Source organism: Tenrec ecaudatus, chromosome 2, assembly GCF_050624435.1.
Source record: "Tenrec ecaudatus isolate mTenEca1 chromosome 2, mTenEca1.hap1, whole genome shotgun sequence".
Classification (NCBI taxonomy): Eukaryota; Metazoa; Chordata; class Mammalia; order Afrosoricida; family Tenrecidae; genus Tenrec; species Tenrec ecaudatus.
Window position 1 is genome coordinate 40,173,947 of NC_134531.1, and position 15,752 is coordinate 40,189,698.

Below are 15,752 nucleotides of genomic sequence, written 5' to 3' on the forward strand. Positions count from 1 at the left end.
TGGACTTCATCCCCTCTATTGTGCATTTCATCCCTTCTATCGTTGCATCCTTATTTTGGTTTGCTTCTCTTAGCTCCTGTATTACTGCAAGCAGAGTTCTGAAGATTTCCTTTTGTGGCTGATCTATATCTGTTTCTTCTATGAGTGACGTTAGATCTGTTAAAGTGCCTCGTTTCTCTGATTTTTTTGTTGGGAGTGATGTGGTCTGTTGATTTTTCCTTGATCCTTTAATAGGCCCCATGCTTCTGGGAGACAGGAGTAACCTTATTGTGTGGAGGCTCAGGCCACTGTGCCGTCTCCTGGGGTGGCTGGGGCGGGCTGCAGCAGGCTTAGGGCTGGCACTGGGGACCCAACAGGGCCCCAGGTGGTGAGAGCTGGCTGGAGCTCACTGACGGCTCCTCAGGGACTGCAAAGCCGAGACCCAGGCTCCACTGCAGGTGGAATGTTTGATCTGCCCGGGCTGTGAGCGGGCACGGGGAGGCCCCTTGGATAGCTGCGCAGGCAGCTGCGGGACACTGCAGGGAACAATGGTGTTCGCTCTCCGCCCTTTTGGCGCGAAACCGCAGGGGGTAATGGCGCCGGCAACGGAGGATTGGCGCGAAACCGCAGGGGGCAATGGCGCCCTTCCTCTGCTCAGAGTCGCGGCCGCCGGGGTCCCCGCAGCACCCTGGGGAGGGCACCTACTCTTGTGCCTTGCGCAGGGAGGGGCCCTTGGTGGGCAGACTCAGCAGCGCGGGGCGCGGCGCTCCGCGGAAGCTCAGGGTCCGGGACAGGCGTGGGTTGGGCTATGGTTCCCGTCGGCGGGAAGTGCTCAGCGCAGGGTCCCGGCCAGGAGTGGAGCTGGCGCTAGGTTGCCAGTGGCGGGTGGGGGGGGGGGGGCGGGGGTGGGAGGCCGGCGCACGGAGGGCAGGTGGAGAGGTCCGCGGCAGCGGTGCGGGTGGATGGTCCCCCGTGGGGGTCGCCAGACAACCCGCAGGTCCGCTCCCCTGAGCTATGATGAATGGAGGGAGGGACGCGGGCCCGAGGGCAGATCGCTGCCCTGCAGGGAGAGGGGAACTGCGGGAGAGGAAAGCTTCTCTCCCAGTGGGGATCCGCGAGTGGGGAGTGGGCCTCTGGAGTAGGGGAGCGTGACCTGCTGCGCCTGTCTAGGCAGGGCAAGCAAGCGGCTCTGGGCTGGCGTCCGGTTTGGGGATGGAGCCTAGGCCAGTCGCCAGTGAGCTCACGGCAGCTTAGTGGCCAGAGATGTCCCACTAGTCCGGTCCTCTTTCACCTAGACCCCTGCTCAGGACAAATACGTGGGGTAGGACTGGGGTGCTGTCCCAGGGGGATATTTCACTCACCAGACTCTTACTATTCAGCTACCTGGTCACCAATCCCGCTTTGTTTGGAGGAGCTCAGAGTATGCCGGTGTCCCTGTCGGCCATCTTCCTGTCCGTACGGGATTCTCTCCTTTGAGTTTCTACCTCCAGGTCTTTGCACATTTCATTATAATTATTTACTTTGCCTTTCTCCAGCCACTCTTTGTAAACTTGTTAAGCTCTTTTGCTTAATCATTTGTGCCATTAGTTTTACTTATTTTAATCAATCACTTAGAAAATTAAATATTAGAAATATTTAAAATTCTATTATTTTTGAGTAAAAGTTGTTGTCAAATAAAGATTAGATCTTTAATAAGGAGAAAAAAATAAAATAAGGTTTGAATTTGTTCATGAAATTGAATTGTTCATGAAATTGAAACATAATCTAATTTTACAAAACAAGTCATAAGAATAATGAATCACTATTAGAACCTTTCCTGTGTTTTTAAAATTAGAATCTCTGCAATTTTAATAATTTTTGCAACTAGCTAGTGCAAATAGATGAAAAGTTATTTTTATATCTGAATCCAACAATAAGGAACTTATTTAGGAGTGTAATAGTTTAGGCAAGGAAGGAATCAGTAAACTTTTTATACAATGGACCACTTAGTGACTGCATTAGGCTTGGCAGGGTATGATTTCTGTAACTAATCTTTATGAGAATGTTATGTTCCAAGAAAGATTTATTAAAAATAAGAAACAGGTGATGGATTAGATTTTGTCTATGGACAATAGTAATATTTTCTTGTTCTTTCTTATATTAATTGCCCAACTGTGTGTGTCTTGAGCCAGCAGAATCTGCATCGCCTGACAACTTATTAGGTATAGTTTTATCTGTGTTCTCACCAAAGACTAACGCAATAAAAAATTGCAGAAGTTTCCAACAGAAATCTGTGCCTTAATAAGTCCTGCCATTGATTTTGTTACATTCTAGAATGTAGCACCTGTGATAGTTAGGTTTATTGTGCCAACTAGGCCTAGGAACATGGGGTGGAGCTTGAGCAGGTGGTACCTTGATTGCACCTCTGCTTTGAAGACTAATTGAAATTTTCTCCCTCCAAAATACTTTATCTACATGTAAACCGGTAGGCATGATAGCTTTCATAAAAGGGCAGAAGATTAATGACAGTGGGCCACACATTAGCAGATTTTGCTCCATGGATATTTATTTGCTGACTTTAGAGATCCAAGGATTATTGCTTTTTGATCATGAACATAATACAGCTGAAGTGAAAATATTAATTTGAAGGCTTCATTGAAGTTAAGAAAGGTAAAATTAAACAGTATGCCTTCTGTGATCAATTTAAAATATATCATATGGAACATGTATTCGTGTATTGAACATCTGTCTGCTAATTCTTGCTATCCAGTTTTTTGTCCTTATTTACATAATGGAAACATATTGTGGCTTAATGGGAGAGATAAAGTTAATTTTAAAAGCGTGCTAGCATGCATTTGATGACTTATGGCTCTGCCTTTTTGAAGTCCAGGAAGGCATCACAGATGCAGTGCCGCCTTGAACCGCAGCAGGGGACACCTATCTCTCTCACCACACGCCTTTATAGTGGCTAGTTCACAGGGTGCTGCATCATCTAAAGCTATCTTGTGTTCAAGTTCCATTCTCCAGTCATGTAAATATGCCATTATCCTATGAACTTAGTCATGTTTAAGGACCTGCTATTCTGTGGCTTAACCACCGTGTCCGAAGAATCTCTAGGGAATTCAGGATGGAAGAGTGATAATGCTTTTCTAACTAGTATTATTATTTTGCCCATTGATTAATAGATAACTAAATGTGAAAGCAGTAAGCATCGTTCAAAGAAAAATCATCCTTCTAGAACTTTATGTTTGGAGCGCTGACCCTAAGAGAGACACTGGTGGCACAGTGGTGGCATGCTTAGCTGCTACAATTTGAACCCATTCCGCGTCTCAGTGGTTGAATATCTGGTGATCTGCTCCCAGAAGTACAACCCAAGGGGGCAGCTTTATTCTGTCACATGGGTCTCTATAAATCAAATCAACTTTATGGCACCGAACAACAACCGAATCTGAAGCAGAGGTAGGACACTTACCCGGAAGAACCCGTTTTCTGGAGGAATAGGTGGAGGACACCCTGAGTCTGTTTCTATCTCAGGAAGATCTATCTCTTTCATTTCTTCGTCATCACTAATACACGGCTGTCCACTGAAAGGAAATAATTATAGTAAATAATGACAATAACTAATAATTAATTTACATAGAGACATAATTAGGTACCCATATACATAAATGTAAACAGAAATCTACATGTAGAGACATGTATATCTATAGGTAAACACATATACATCTTCCGACATGGGTTTCTCAGACTCACAGCCATCCGGTCAATTCTGACTCATAGGGATCCTATGGGACAGGGAGGAGCTGCCCCTGGTGGTTCCTGAGGCTAACTCTTTATCGGAGTAGAAGACTCATCTTTCTTCCGCAGAGCAATGGTGGTTTTCAACTGCTAACCTCGAGATTCGAGAGAAAACATTGCATGCAGAGAAAGAAATAGCAGCAGAAGCAATGCTTTGTGGGAACAGGTGAAATTGTGATCGCTCCTTTGTTTCAGCAGTTGTTGCTGCCAGCGCGTCGGTTTGACTCCCAGAGACGCCGTGCACACAGAATGAAGCGCTACCCAATCCTGTGCCCATCTTATAACTGTGCTCATACTCGAACCCATTATTGCAGCCATGTGTCTGTCCAGCTCATCGAGGGCCTTCCTCCCATTCGCTGCCCTTCCACTTTACCAAGCATGATGTCCTTTTACAGGATTGGCCCCTCCTGACAACATGTCCAAAGTATGTAACATGATGTTTCACCACCCTTGCCTCTAAGGAGCACTCTGACTGTACTTCTTAGCAGATATATAAATAAATCAATATAGAAATAACCTATACTGGCAGTAGTGTAATAACTGTCTTGGCTGTCTCTGTTAGTGGGGAAGAAGGACCCATCATTTTCCCTTTCCCGTCCTCACTTGTTTTCCATTATTGAGAATGTGCAGTCCTCCTCCTGCTGCTGCTCCCCCTCACATGCCTTCCCTCCGTGTTGGGGGGTGGGGTTATTGCATTTTCGGGTTCTCGATCTCCTGTAAGTAGCATCACAACTACTCCAGGAAGACCAGCAGCCCCAATTCCCATTCACGGAATCTGGAACAGAGGAAGATGAACCCATGGAGCACAGTGCATCTGAGAGAATTTGGGGCTTTAGTTCTGGACCCAACTGGTATCTTGGCTTTTTACTTCTGTGAGCCCCTTACAAGAATATCAGAGGTGATTTTGAAAAATGTCTAATACATTGACTGCTTTCTCAGTCCTGTTTGGACAAGTCCTGCTGGACAAGAATGGAAACCATTATGAATAATTTTCAATTATTTGTGAACACATACACCTGAGGGTCAGTGAAGTATGTTGCTACAAAGTCCTAGAGACCTCCAATAAACAAAAATAAAATGTTAAGGTATTTTTTTCTTGACATATCCTGTACCTGGGTCAATATATGTCTGAGGGCAGTATCTCCATCTCTCTGACCTTCCCCAAATAATCGTGGGTTCCTCCAGCTACGTCACGTCAAAGGGCAGTGTAGGCAACCTCAGTTTGCTCGAATTGTGTTCCCCCCTTTAAAGGTTCTTTGAGTTTGGAGATTAAAAAAATAGTCTACAGGGGCAAAGCCAGGATTGAAGGGTGAATGAAGTGAGGTTCCCAATTAAATTCTCAGAGGACAGCCTGTGCCAAGCTCAAATGATGAGCAGGTGCATTGTTAGAATGGGGGAAAAATACCTTGGAGAAATTCTCTTTGCTTTTTTCACCTTAATGGGTTTTTTTCAGCTTTTAAAAAACTTCCTGTGTCCTTTGAGGAAAACCAATCAAATTTATCCTCTAGGAATTCTACAAAAGAGTTGCCACAGTGTTCTGAGAGGACTACTCTGCCCCTTGAATTGAAGTGGTCCAGCAGATCCCCCCAAAGCCACTGTTCTGATTGGGCCTCTTATTTTATTGAAAGGCACCCTGAGGAGACCGACACAAGTATATTACTGAGAGGACGTGTCTCCAGCTATCCATTGCTCACAGAGATGTGTTTAAATATGTTTTGTTTGGAAACACTAATAAATGCATGAAGTGGAACCTTAGTAGTCATGTCTTTTGGACTTACATCGTGTGTGTGAGCATACACACATAGCTGCATATATATAAGTATCTTCAACAGAATATCAACTTACATTTTCAAGGACAGTAGGATATATTCCTACTTCTCATCTGCCTTCTAAAAAGGATTTGAGAAACTTATTTCACCCGAAGGCCACTGTCATTGAGTCAGTTCCGAGTCATAAAGGCTCTATATAGGCCTTTCAAGGCTTCAAAATCTTCAGGGGACTAGACAAGCTCACCTTTTTCCCAAGGAGAGGCTTGAGTTTGAACTGTTGATCTTATAGTTTGCAAACCAGTGACTAACCCCATGATGCCAAGCCTCCTTAAAACCAAACCGACAGCCATCAGAGCTGATTCTCACTTACAGCAAGTCTCTGTAAGGTTTTCAAGACTGTAAAATATCTAGGGTGGCAGATAGTGGTTGGTGGGTTTGAACAATCAACTTTGTGGTTAGCAGCCCAATGCCTAATGCACAGAGCTACCCATTCATCCTGTGTGAAATCTTTGGTTTTGACTTAATTTATCCCTTTACACCAAGCCATCCTCATTCTACACCCAATACATTCTAGGAGTAAGACTTATTTGAAAACTAATTTCTAGTAATAACAGAGATAATACCAGCATCATTGATTATATAGCTTGCTATTTTGTTTTTCGTTATAAGGATGGTACTATGTTTTTGTTTTTAATTCTCAGGTAGATGTAGTTACCCCATTGTATAGATCAACACAGTGAGGTATAGAAAGATAAGGCAAAATTTCCAAGTCGACCTAGTGATTGATTACAGCTGAGCCTTACACCAAGTCGGTTCGATTTTAGAGTCTACTTTTCACACATATATTTACCTGTTGGCAGCAGTGGATATTGCTAACAGAAGGGTTTGCTTGTTTAATTTATGAACATAGAATATTTTTGTCATGCAAAGGAGTGCATCAGGGTCGAAGTGACTGCTACTTCAAAAGCAAACTCAATAAAGCAAATCAACACACTCCAGCTGGCTGTCCCCACACCGCTCTGGACTCGTAGTGACACTTAGGGGTCACTCCCTACGCGTCCCAGGACTTACTAGATTGGAAATCCGGAGACCGCCTCTCACAGTTGTCACCATAGGTGCCGCTCTGGCACACGCAGAGACACTCGGTCCCGGAGAGGGTGGGTCGCCCATTATTAGGACATGGGGCGCACTTGCAAGGATCAAACTTGGCTGCATATTCTCGAAAGGCTTTCCTGATGTGGCTTCGTTTCGTCACGGCGCAGGGGATGTTTCTCACCAAGTTCTCGATGGGCGCCAGCTAAATGGGGATGGTAAAGGGAAGTCTAGTCACATACATTGGCAACCTGGAGACAGCCCGGCCCACGTCGCATAGAAAGAAAAAAGGGGTTGGAAAAGCCCACACGCTTTAAAAGAAAATCTTGCAGATCATAGTGTGTCGTCCTGTTAAACATAGTGGAAGAAACTCCTCTTCAGGAGAGAGAGAGAGTCTCTTCCGCTGAGTGTGGGAGCAACAGCAGTCTTGCCAAATCAGCCAGCGTCTGCTGTTGCCGAGCAGCCCCTGGGTGACGCAAAAGGTTCCATCTCGGCTGCTGACACGTTAGCGGTTCAAACCCACCCAAAGGGAACACGGAAGAAAGGCTTAGCGATCTGCTCCCTCATGAATCCATCCTTCAAACCACCTCGATGCGTCAATTCCACTTTGTAACATAAGAGGTCATCCCGAGGTAGAACTGACTTGACAGTAATGGGCTTGGCTCTTTTCTGTTCCTTCCCTCCCTCCCTCCTTTCGTTCCTCCCTCCCTTTCTTTCTCCTCATCCTTCTTCTTACTCTTCTTCGCTCTGTTCCTAAAGTAAGACAGATATGGTCGATTTGGAACTTCCTACCCTAGGCCCTTGGCGTCTACTTTGTATGAAGCATCAATATGAGGTGTCAACTACATGGACTTATATCACGCAGTCATTACACTTCAAATGCTTGTATTAAAGAGCTGAAATGAAAGCGTTAGTCAGATCAATAATTCTCTGCTGACGCTCATCACAGTAATTAAAGCAGACAAATCTAGGGAGGAAGACGAAAGGCTGTCAGCGTTCTGTGATTTTCCAGGGACACTGTTCTATGTTTTTTGATGAATCCAGTTGAGAACATATGTGGCGAATGAAAAAGGAAGAAATGAATTTGCCAGTAGGATGAATGAAAGAATTGCAGCAGCAATAGCAACCCCAAAGAAAAATGCAGCTAACCAATAACCAGGGTTCATTTTACTACCATCTTAACACACCCCCCACCCCACCCTGCCACACGCACACACACACATGATGACCATTCAGCTTGATGTGTGACTCACAATACCTAGCTGGGTGACAGGAACTTGTCTTTCTCTCTGTAGATCTTAATGAATTTAATAAGTAATAAAACCATATTTGAATGTATTTGAGATTATGACAAGTACACTACTGGTAAAATCAAACATCAAAGCCAAAATGCCTTTAAAATTTCATCCATCTCATAGAGTTATAAGTGATGCTTGCATACTTATCAGGTAGAGATACTAGAAAATCCTAGAATCTTATTACTGTACACACAGGGAGATGAAGAGTAACATCCCATGCAAATCTGAATATATTTATTCAGCAAACTCTCTTTTTTGGTATTTCATTCATGCTAGGGATTCTAAATACTGCACTATTGAATGTGCTTATTCCAATAGCAAAATCAATAGATGAGCAATTAAACCCTGAAAGAGAGGTACATTGTACATGCGTAATAAAGGCACGTTCTTTATTAGGTAAGAGGAAAAATGAAAACGGGACAGTATGAGATGCAGTTTGGGCTGCCATTGAACTACTTCAGATTTGACCCATAATATTTTTTTCATTTTACCTGGAAGTTAATCACAGTGGGATTTTCTTTCACGGATTCTAACCACTCATCTAAGATCTTCTTCTCTGGCCCAGAGCTCCCTTTTTCCCACGCCAAAGCTGCTGCTTGCTCACTCCTCCCTCCTTGAACCAGGGAAATGGATTTCTCTGCTCCCTTCAAAAAGGAACCTGCAAGAAAATTATCCATTCAATTTTATTGTAAGTTCATACTTTTGACAAAGGCCCATTTGCATCAGACAGTACACCAATGTCACCTTATTAAGTAAGGTAAGTGAAAAGCAAAAAAACACACTCTTTTCCATTTAGGGAATTTAAATAAGAGAAGCGATACAAATGGAATGCTTAAAAAAAACAAGTCAGACACACTGCCACCAAGTCAGTACAGATTTATATGGACCCTCTAGGACAGGAGAGAACTGCCCCAGTGATTTCCCAGGACCGTAACTGTTCACACGAGTGGAAAGTCCTGTCTTCTGCAGAGCGGCTGGTGATTTGTAATTACCAAACTTGCAGGGAGCAGCCCAATGCGTGACCACAATGCTGCCAGGGCTCCTTAAGACCCCTAAAGCTACCATGGATTTAACATCTTGTCTATACTAGGTACTATACACACAATCTCTTATGACATTCTCCCAATTACCCTGAATGGTAGTTATGAAAGTGGACTTTGATGCTAAAAATAATTTGACCTTAGTCATTCAGATTAGGCTCGAATGCAAGGACAAGCCTAGCCTTGATTCTCTCTCTGACCAATACTCTTTGATGACAGAGAGACTTTTGGTTCATATTAGCTTATGTCACAGAAGTGGCATAAACCTCCAAGATTCAAAATATCCAGATAAATGGCTGCAATGCTGGAGACTCTCAATTACAGACAGAAAACTGATTAAGTGCCTTTTAACTTTGAAGAGGGGGGAAACTAACAAAAAGGAAACAACGGCATAACAACAACAACAACAACAACATCTCGAGTTGACACCACATTTCCGTAGAGGAAATGTCATTTAAGGTCCATCGGTGTAAAACATATCCCTTAGACAAAGCAATGCTGATGCACTAAAGGTAACTTTAACTAAGACGGCTTGTTCTTGGGGTTAGAGGTCCTCCAATTGGTTCTAGCTCCGTGGGATCCCATGCACCACAGAGGGCGACACTTCTGGATTTTGGACCATCCTCATGACTGGCGTTTTCTTGAGTCCATTGGTGCAGCCATTGTGTTAATCACCTCATTGAGGGGCTTCATTTTTATGCCGACCCCCTGCTTCCCCAAGCATACTGACCTGCTACCGAGCTGCTCAATCCTGATCAGGTGAGAGGAAGTTTCCCCCTCTGTGCTTCTGGGGAGCATGCTGTCTCTACTCCTTACTAAACAGATCGGTCATTCTTCTGGCAGTGCATGGTGTGGACGTGGATATGGATAGAAACTGAGTCATAGTAAAATGTAGTGATTTTTAAAAAGATGAGATGAATACAGGTTATGGATATGAATTTCCTAGTTATTCAAGAGCCCCGGGAAGGGTTAATGATGTACCTGTTTCCCTGGAGTTCTAAAATAAGATAGTCTAGGATCATGAGAATAATATATTTTTTTCTATGAGAAAAGCAGTACAGTTGTTTCCAAAGTGAGATGCACTAGAAAACAGAGAGGAATATGTTCCCCCGTGGTGGCTTGGGTGATGCTATTGGATTTTAAAAGTGAACAGAGTCATCCAGGGTGGACAGGTAGGGCTTCCATATTAACTCCGAATGGGGAGAAGGAACTCACAATCTACTTCTGAAATATGTGGTCAGTGAAACCCTTAGGAGAAGCAACAAAACATTTTCTGATGTCGTGCTGGGAGATGAGTCTGTCAGCATGGGGAACAATCAAAATACCCCTGGGGAGCAGGTGCCTTCTCAAAGCAGAGATGACCTGAGGAACACGGGTAGGGCGAATCGGCCAGGATTTTCATTTACTTATGTGTTATTCAAAATGGGAATACACAACTGTAAACATCCACTAAAAAGTGCAACACTAACACTGAGAGCAGAAAGTATGAATGTAGGAAAATTAGAGGTTGTCAAAAGGAAATGGAACACTTAGGGAACAGTATCGCTGGAATTATTGAACTGAAAAGGACAGGTATTAGTCATTGTGAATGAGAAAATCATGTAGCTACTATGTCGGGAATGACAAGTTGAAAGGAAATTGTGTTACATTAATTATTTTAAAAAAACCTTTAAATTATATCTCAGGCAATTTATAGCATTATCAAAAAGAAGAAAGTACCCAAATCCATATCTTAACCTTGAATAATTACGAAAAGAGCAGTAAAATAAGGCTACAGTTACCAAGAAAGAACAAAAAGACATAATATAGGTGAGAGCAGAGGTAAATGAACCGGGAAACATAAAAACAATAGAATGAATTAATACAACTAGAAGCGGGCTCTTTGAAAAAATTATTAAAATTAGCAAACCACCAGGAATTATAACAAAGAAATAGGAGAAGATTCAAATAACAAGAAGAAGAATTGAAATGAGTGTCATTGCAACAGAACCAACGGAAATAATAACGGAACAGTGTAAGAAAGTGCACTCCAACAAATGTACAGCTTTCTAACAAAGCTGTACCCACCTAAACCATCATAAACTGACATAGAAACCTTAATAGACCCAGAGCAAAAGAAGAAATTGATTAGGTCATTTAAAAACTCCTAGCTCAACGAAGTTTGAAGCCAAACAGCTTCACTGGAAAATTCTACTAAACATTCAGAGGACAGCTGCCATCAATTTTACTCTAAATGTTCCAGAGTACAGAGATCCATGTTGCAAAGTGATACAAGATACCTAATGAATGTAGACATGAAAATCTTCAACAAATTCTAGCCAATAGAATCCAACAAAATATCTCAAAAGAACAGATATCAACCAAGTAGCATTCATACCAGGTGTGGAGGAATAGGTTTGTTTACCCAGGAAGCTAGAAACAAGGACATGGAGGTTAAGGCATAGGACAGACTAAAGCACCTTTGGGAATTTATCCGCATTGGTAAAGCAATTTGCAACTTTTCCTGAGAAAATTAATGAAGTTAACCACAGGGGGAAAAAAGTCTCCTATGATCAAAATCAATGGAAAGAAAGAGGGGAGATCTCTTCTTAAGATAAGGACTACTGGCAGACTAGGTAGGTTGCTAGCTGCTAGGTCAGCAATTGTTCCTATCTTTATGCTTTCGTGAACATGGGCATGCATGTACCTATTGGCTCTTACTTCTCCAGAGTATATCCCAACAAAGGAATGACAGTGTCAAATGTTCTTCCTATTTCCAGCCTTTAAAAGAACACTCCCGATCATTTTCCACAGTGGTTGTGCCATCTTACAGCCCCACCATCACATCATTTGTCTTCTGTAGTTTGCATGTTTCACTTATATTTCATAGTGTACTTTAAAAAAAGGAGATGGAAGCAGTGTCTGCCCTCCTCTTACTTCACATGAGGCAAAAAGGAGAATAACTGCCGTTAACATCAGCTACCAGAGGTCAATTCACATAAGGCTGAAGTCAGGCATGCCTCCACCTTCTCATTCAAACTATCCCTCCTGCGGTACTCTCTGCTTCTCAGCTGGGCTTGAGAATGCATTACAATGGCTAAAAATAATTTACAGAACATACTCCTCTTGATTATGGGTTTTATTAGGGAAGTTGGCAGGTTGCAAGTTAGAATTATAATGCTCAGGATACAGTTATTCTGCTCAGGACAGCCTGTTCTTAGTTATGCACACAGGCAGACCACTCGCTGGTGTTTTGTCTTTCAATCACATGGTCCCTCCTTAGCAAAATAAAGTCATGAAACATGTATTTATAATGCTGAGACATATGAGAGCATATGACTGTTTTAGGTGATGGCATTAGCCTTAGCAAAGTAGCGAGAGGCAAGGCAGTCAGTATCCTGAAGACCATATGAAGCCATGTTGTATCTTGATAATTTTATGATGTATGTGTTCTTGGAGAACATTCCTCTCACAGGAAGTTGTAAACTAGATTGCAGAAAGGCCAGAGGAGAGGCATTACAATCAATTAGGAAGCTTTTGTGCATAGTAAAGATGGAATAATGAGGACTTGAATGGAAGATATGCCTAGGGAAATAGACGGTGATTGCTTAGAAAGACATTAAGGATGACACTTAATGGACTATGCAGGCTTAATTATTGGAAGAGGAGGTGAGAAAGAGGGAATAACCAAAGACAACACCCAGGTCTCTGATTTAGTCGATTGGTTGATGGCAATGTCGTGGATCAGGATAGGATTACTGTAAAAGAGGACGAGGAAAGAGAAAATGCCCTCGTTAGCTGCTCGTCACTATTTCAGGCTCCTTATATTGACTATTTCACTAAGTCTTCACATCAATCCTATTAACATACTGCACAGAAATGAGAGCTATATGTGGTAGGCAGATAATATGTGAAACATTGGTGCTTGTGGGAATTTGGGTGAGATGCCCACTGTATAGTAGGTGTCTGGAGAGCAGAAGTAATTAATATATTAAAAATCCATAGAAGGTGGGTAAATCTTTGGAAGGAAGTACAATCATTCCTTAAAATCTGATGTAGTTGTTACATACTCTTGTCAATTTTAGCTTCTCAATCAGGTCGCAGCTTTATCAGCTCATTTGGAGGCACTAGGGAGATAAATAGCTCACTAGACACATGAGATATGCTTGCTAATAACACACATGGTGCTATGCCAGAGCCCTGGAGCTGAAGGAGCACCCCTTCCAGTGTTGAGATGCCTCTACCGCCACTGGATCCACAAGACTTTCCAACCACTGGCCTGTGATATTCCTGCATTTGGCATCATTGCATGGCTGCATGAGTCTAAGGAAGAATTTATAGACTGGTACAGGACATATGGGCTAATATTGAACTCATGGACTTGCTCTGAACTGGTCTGGGAAGTTTTCTCAATATTCGATTGCTCTTGTATATAAAGCTCTTTCTTATACACATATGAGTGTCTATGAATTTGTTTCTCTAATTTCTATAGTTTCCCCAGACTAACACACCTGACATGTGTCTTCCTTTTTCCCCCTTCGTCGCCCCCACCATTTACCAAAGTCTTGTGAAGTTTTAAATTGATAGTACCCAAATAATTTTCTTCATAGATCTGATAGACTCTGATATCAAGAAATATCTTCTACTGTGGTACTCATAAGGACCCCTGTGGCTCTGTGAGGTAGGCTGATAACTGAAAGGTCAGTGGTTCCAACCCACTAACTGGTCCTAGGAAGAAGGATGAGGAAGAAGAAGCTTCCTGCTTCAGTCTCAGAAACTCTATGTAGGGTTGTTGTGAGGTGGAACTGACTTAATGGCAGTTGGTGGGTAATATTCATATTTCCACAGCTTTGTCTCTCTTTAAACACTTCACATGGAGTCTTGTTATTCTGCATTTTTAATGGTTGTATATATATAATTTTGTAAGTTCTTTGGCAGGAAGGCCTGGATCACACTCATCTGTACCTCATGATTGAGTTGTAGAGTTCTGATCATAAATCTAAAAAGAAAATCTTAACTATTTTAAAATTTAAGTAGTGTTAGATATATTTTATTTGTGATCAATTTCCTACCACACACAGAGGGATCTATAATGAAATGAATGAAAAGTAAGAACAATAGCACAGCCAAGTACACTATGGTACGTAAGTTATGTTCAACTGCAGGGAGGCATGCTGGACGAGCTGCTAAGTGACAGTTCAGTTACCTTCATGTTTCTCTGACAGCTTGTTTATTGTACACCGATGCTCCACTTTCTTTTTCTTAACAAAAAGATAGCGTTTTGTTGTTTCAATCCTGACGCAATTTTTGGATTCTTCTTCTGTTAAACCTAGAAAATGGAGCAGAAACAGAAAACATTGAAAATATTCCATGGAGAATTCAGGGGAGAGGAGTTGAACATACTAGTCATTGTTGGAGCTAATTGCCCCCCCCCCCTCTGGGGGGAAAAAGCCATCCCCTCCATCTTACCATCATCTTTGATCTCCAAGTCCATCTGCTCAAAAGAACACTGCCTGCACAGAGGATTGACTGTTGACCACATTTCTCTTAACGCATCATTTTACCCTTTATCCTACTTATATCTCATGGTCATTAATTTCAACCAATAACTTGCAAATAACTCAAAGCCCTTCTCTTTTGTCTTTTTTTCCCTTCTACCATAGGAAATGCAGATCTTGCCTGGATTATCCGTCTTTATGCCTATTCAGAAATTGCTGAAAACGGTTAAAGAAATTGCATAGTCATGCAGATTGGTACCCTTTCAAATTTGATCTCCCTAGTAAAATCTTTGGAAGCCAGGGCGGTGCTGTGGTATAAACATTGAACTGGTAATCTGGAGGTTGGTAGTTCAAACCCAGCAACTGCTCTATGGGAGAATGATGAGGCTTCTGTTTCTATAAAGACATGCAGCTTCAGAAGCTCAGTTCTACTCTGTGCAATAGGGTCTTTACAAGTAAAAATCAACTCAATGGCAGTGGGTTTGTTATTTTCTATTAGTTTTAAGAGAATACTCACAACTGCTGTACTGTCTGAATAACATGGCATGATGTGATATGCATGTGATACAACCTTGCTCATTAAATAAAGGAGGACTTGAAACATTAAGGAACATAAAAATTACATACTTCAATATAAATTGCAATCCAATTTAAAGAAAATAAAATACTATTGGTCTAATATATAGTGTGATCAATGGAGAAAATATTGAAGTTGTCAAGGATTTTTATTTTACTTGGATAAATAAAATTGATTCTCATGAAAGCAGCAATTGATTCTCGTAAAATCATCAGTCAAGAATCCAAATGGCATATTGCATTGGTTAAATGTGCACAAACCCTCTTTAAAATGTTGAAGAGCAAAGATGCCGGTCTCTCCCCACAGTGTAGTCAACTTGATTTCTGTGTATTCCACCTGTGTCTTTTGTTTTGCAGAAAAATAATGGTATTTGTAATGAAGAATTCGTTAGTCTTATAAAATTCTCTCATGCAATCATGGGTTTCATTGCTATCATCAGAGCCATGTTTTCCAACTACTGATGGATGAAGATCAAGGATCTACAATGCAATGTACAGAAGACTGAAATCCTCACAAGTGGACCAATAAGTAACATCATGAAAATCGGAGAAAAGTTTGAAATTGTGAAGGATTTTCTCTTGTTTCGATCCATAATCAATTCTCAGGGAAGCAGCAGTCAAGAGAATGAAATGGTAATTTTGCTGTACGAGACCTCTTTAGAATATTGAAAAGAAAGGATATTGCTTTGGGGACTAAGGTGCTCCCAATCCAACTCATGCTATTTTCAATTGCCTGGTATGTGT

The 15,752-nt window shown here is 42.0% G+C and overlaps 1 protein-coding gene across 1 annotated transcript in view; it reads right to left on the reverse strand.

The window, feature by feature from the left end:
- C6 (complement C6) overlaps window positions 1-15,752 on the reverse strand; it is a 112,171-nt gene that overhangs the window by 32,207 nt on the left and 64,212 nt on the right. Inside the window, exons 9-13 of the mRNA XM_075543013.1 lie at window positions 14,141-14,263; window positions 8,407-8,573; window positions 6,597-6,822; window positions 4,360-4,531; window positions 3,431-3,542 (exon numbers count right to left, since the gene is read on the reverse strand). Coding sequence (XP_075399128.1) covers window positions 3,431-3,542; window positions 4,360-4,531; window positions 6,597-6,822; window positions 8,407-8,573; window positions 14,141-14,263 — 800 coding nt within the window. The remainder of the gene's footprint in view (window positions 1-3,430; window positions 3,543-4,359; window positions 4,532-6,596; window positions 6,823-8,406; window positions 8,574-14,140; window positions 14,264-15,752) is intronic.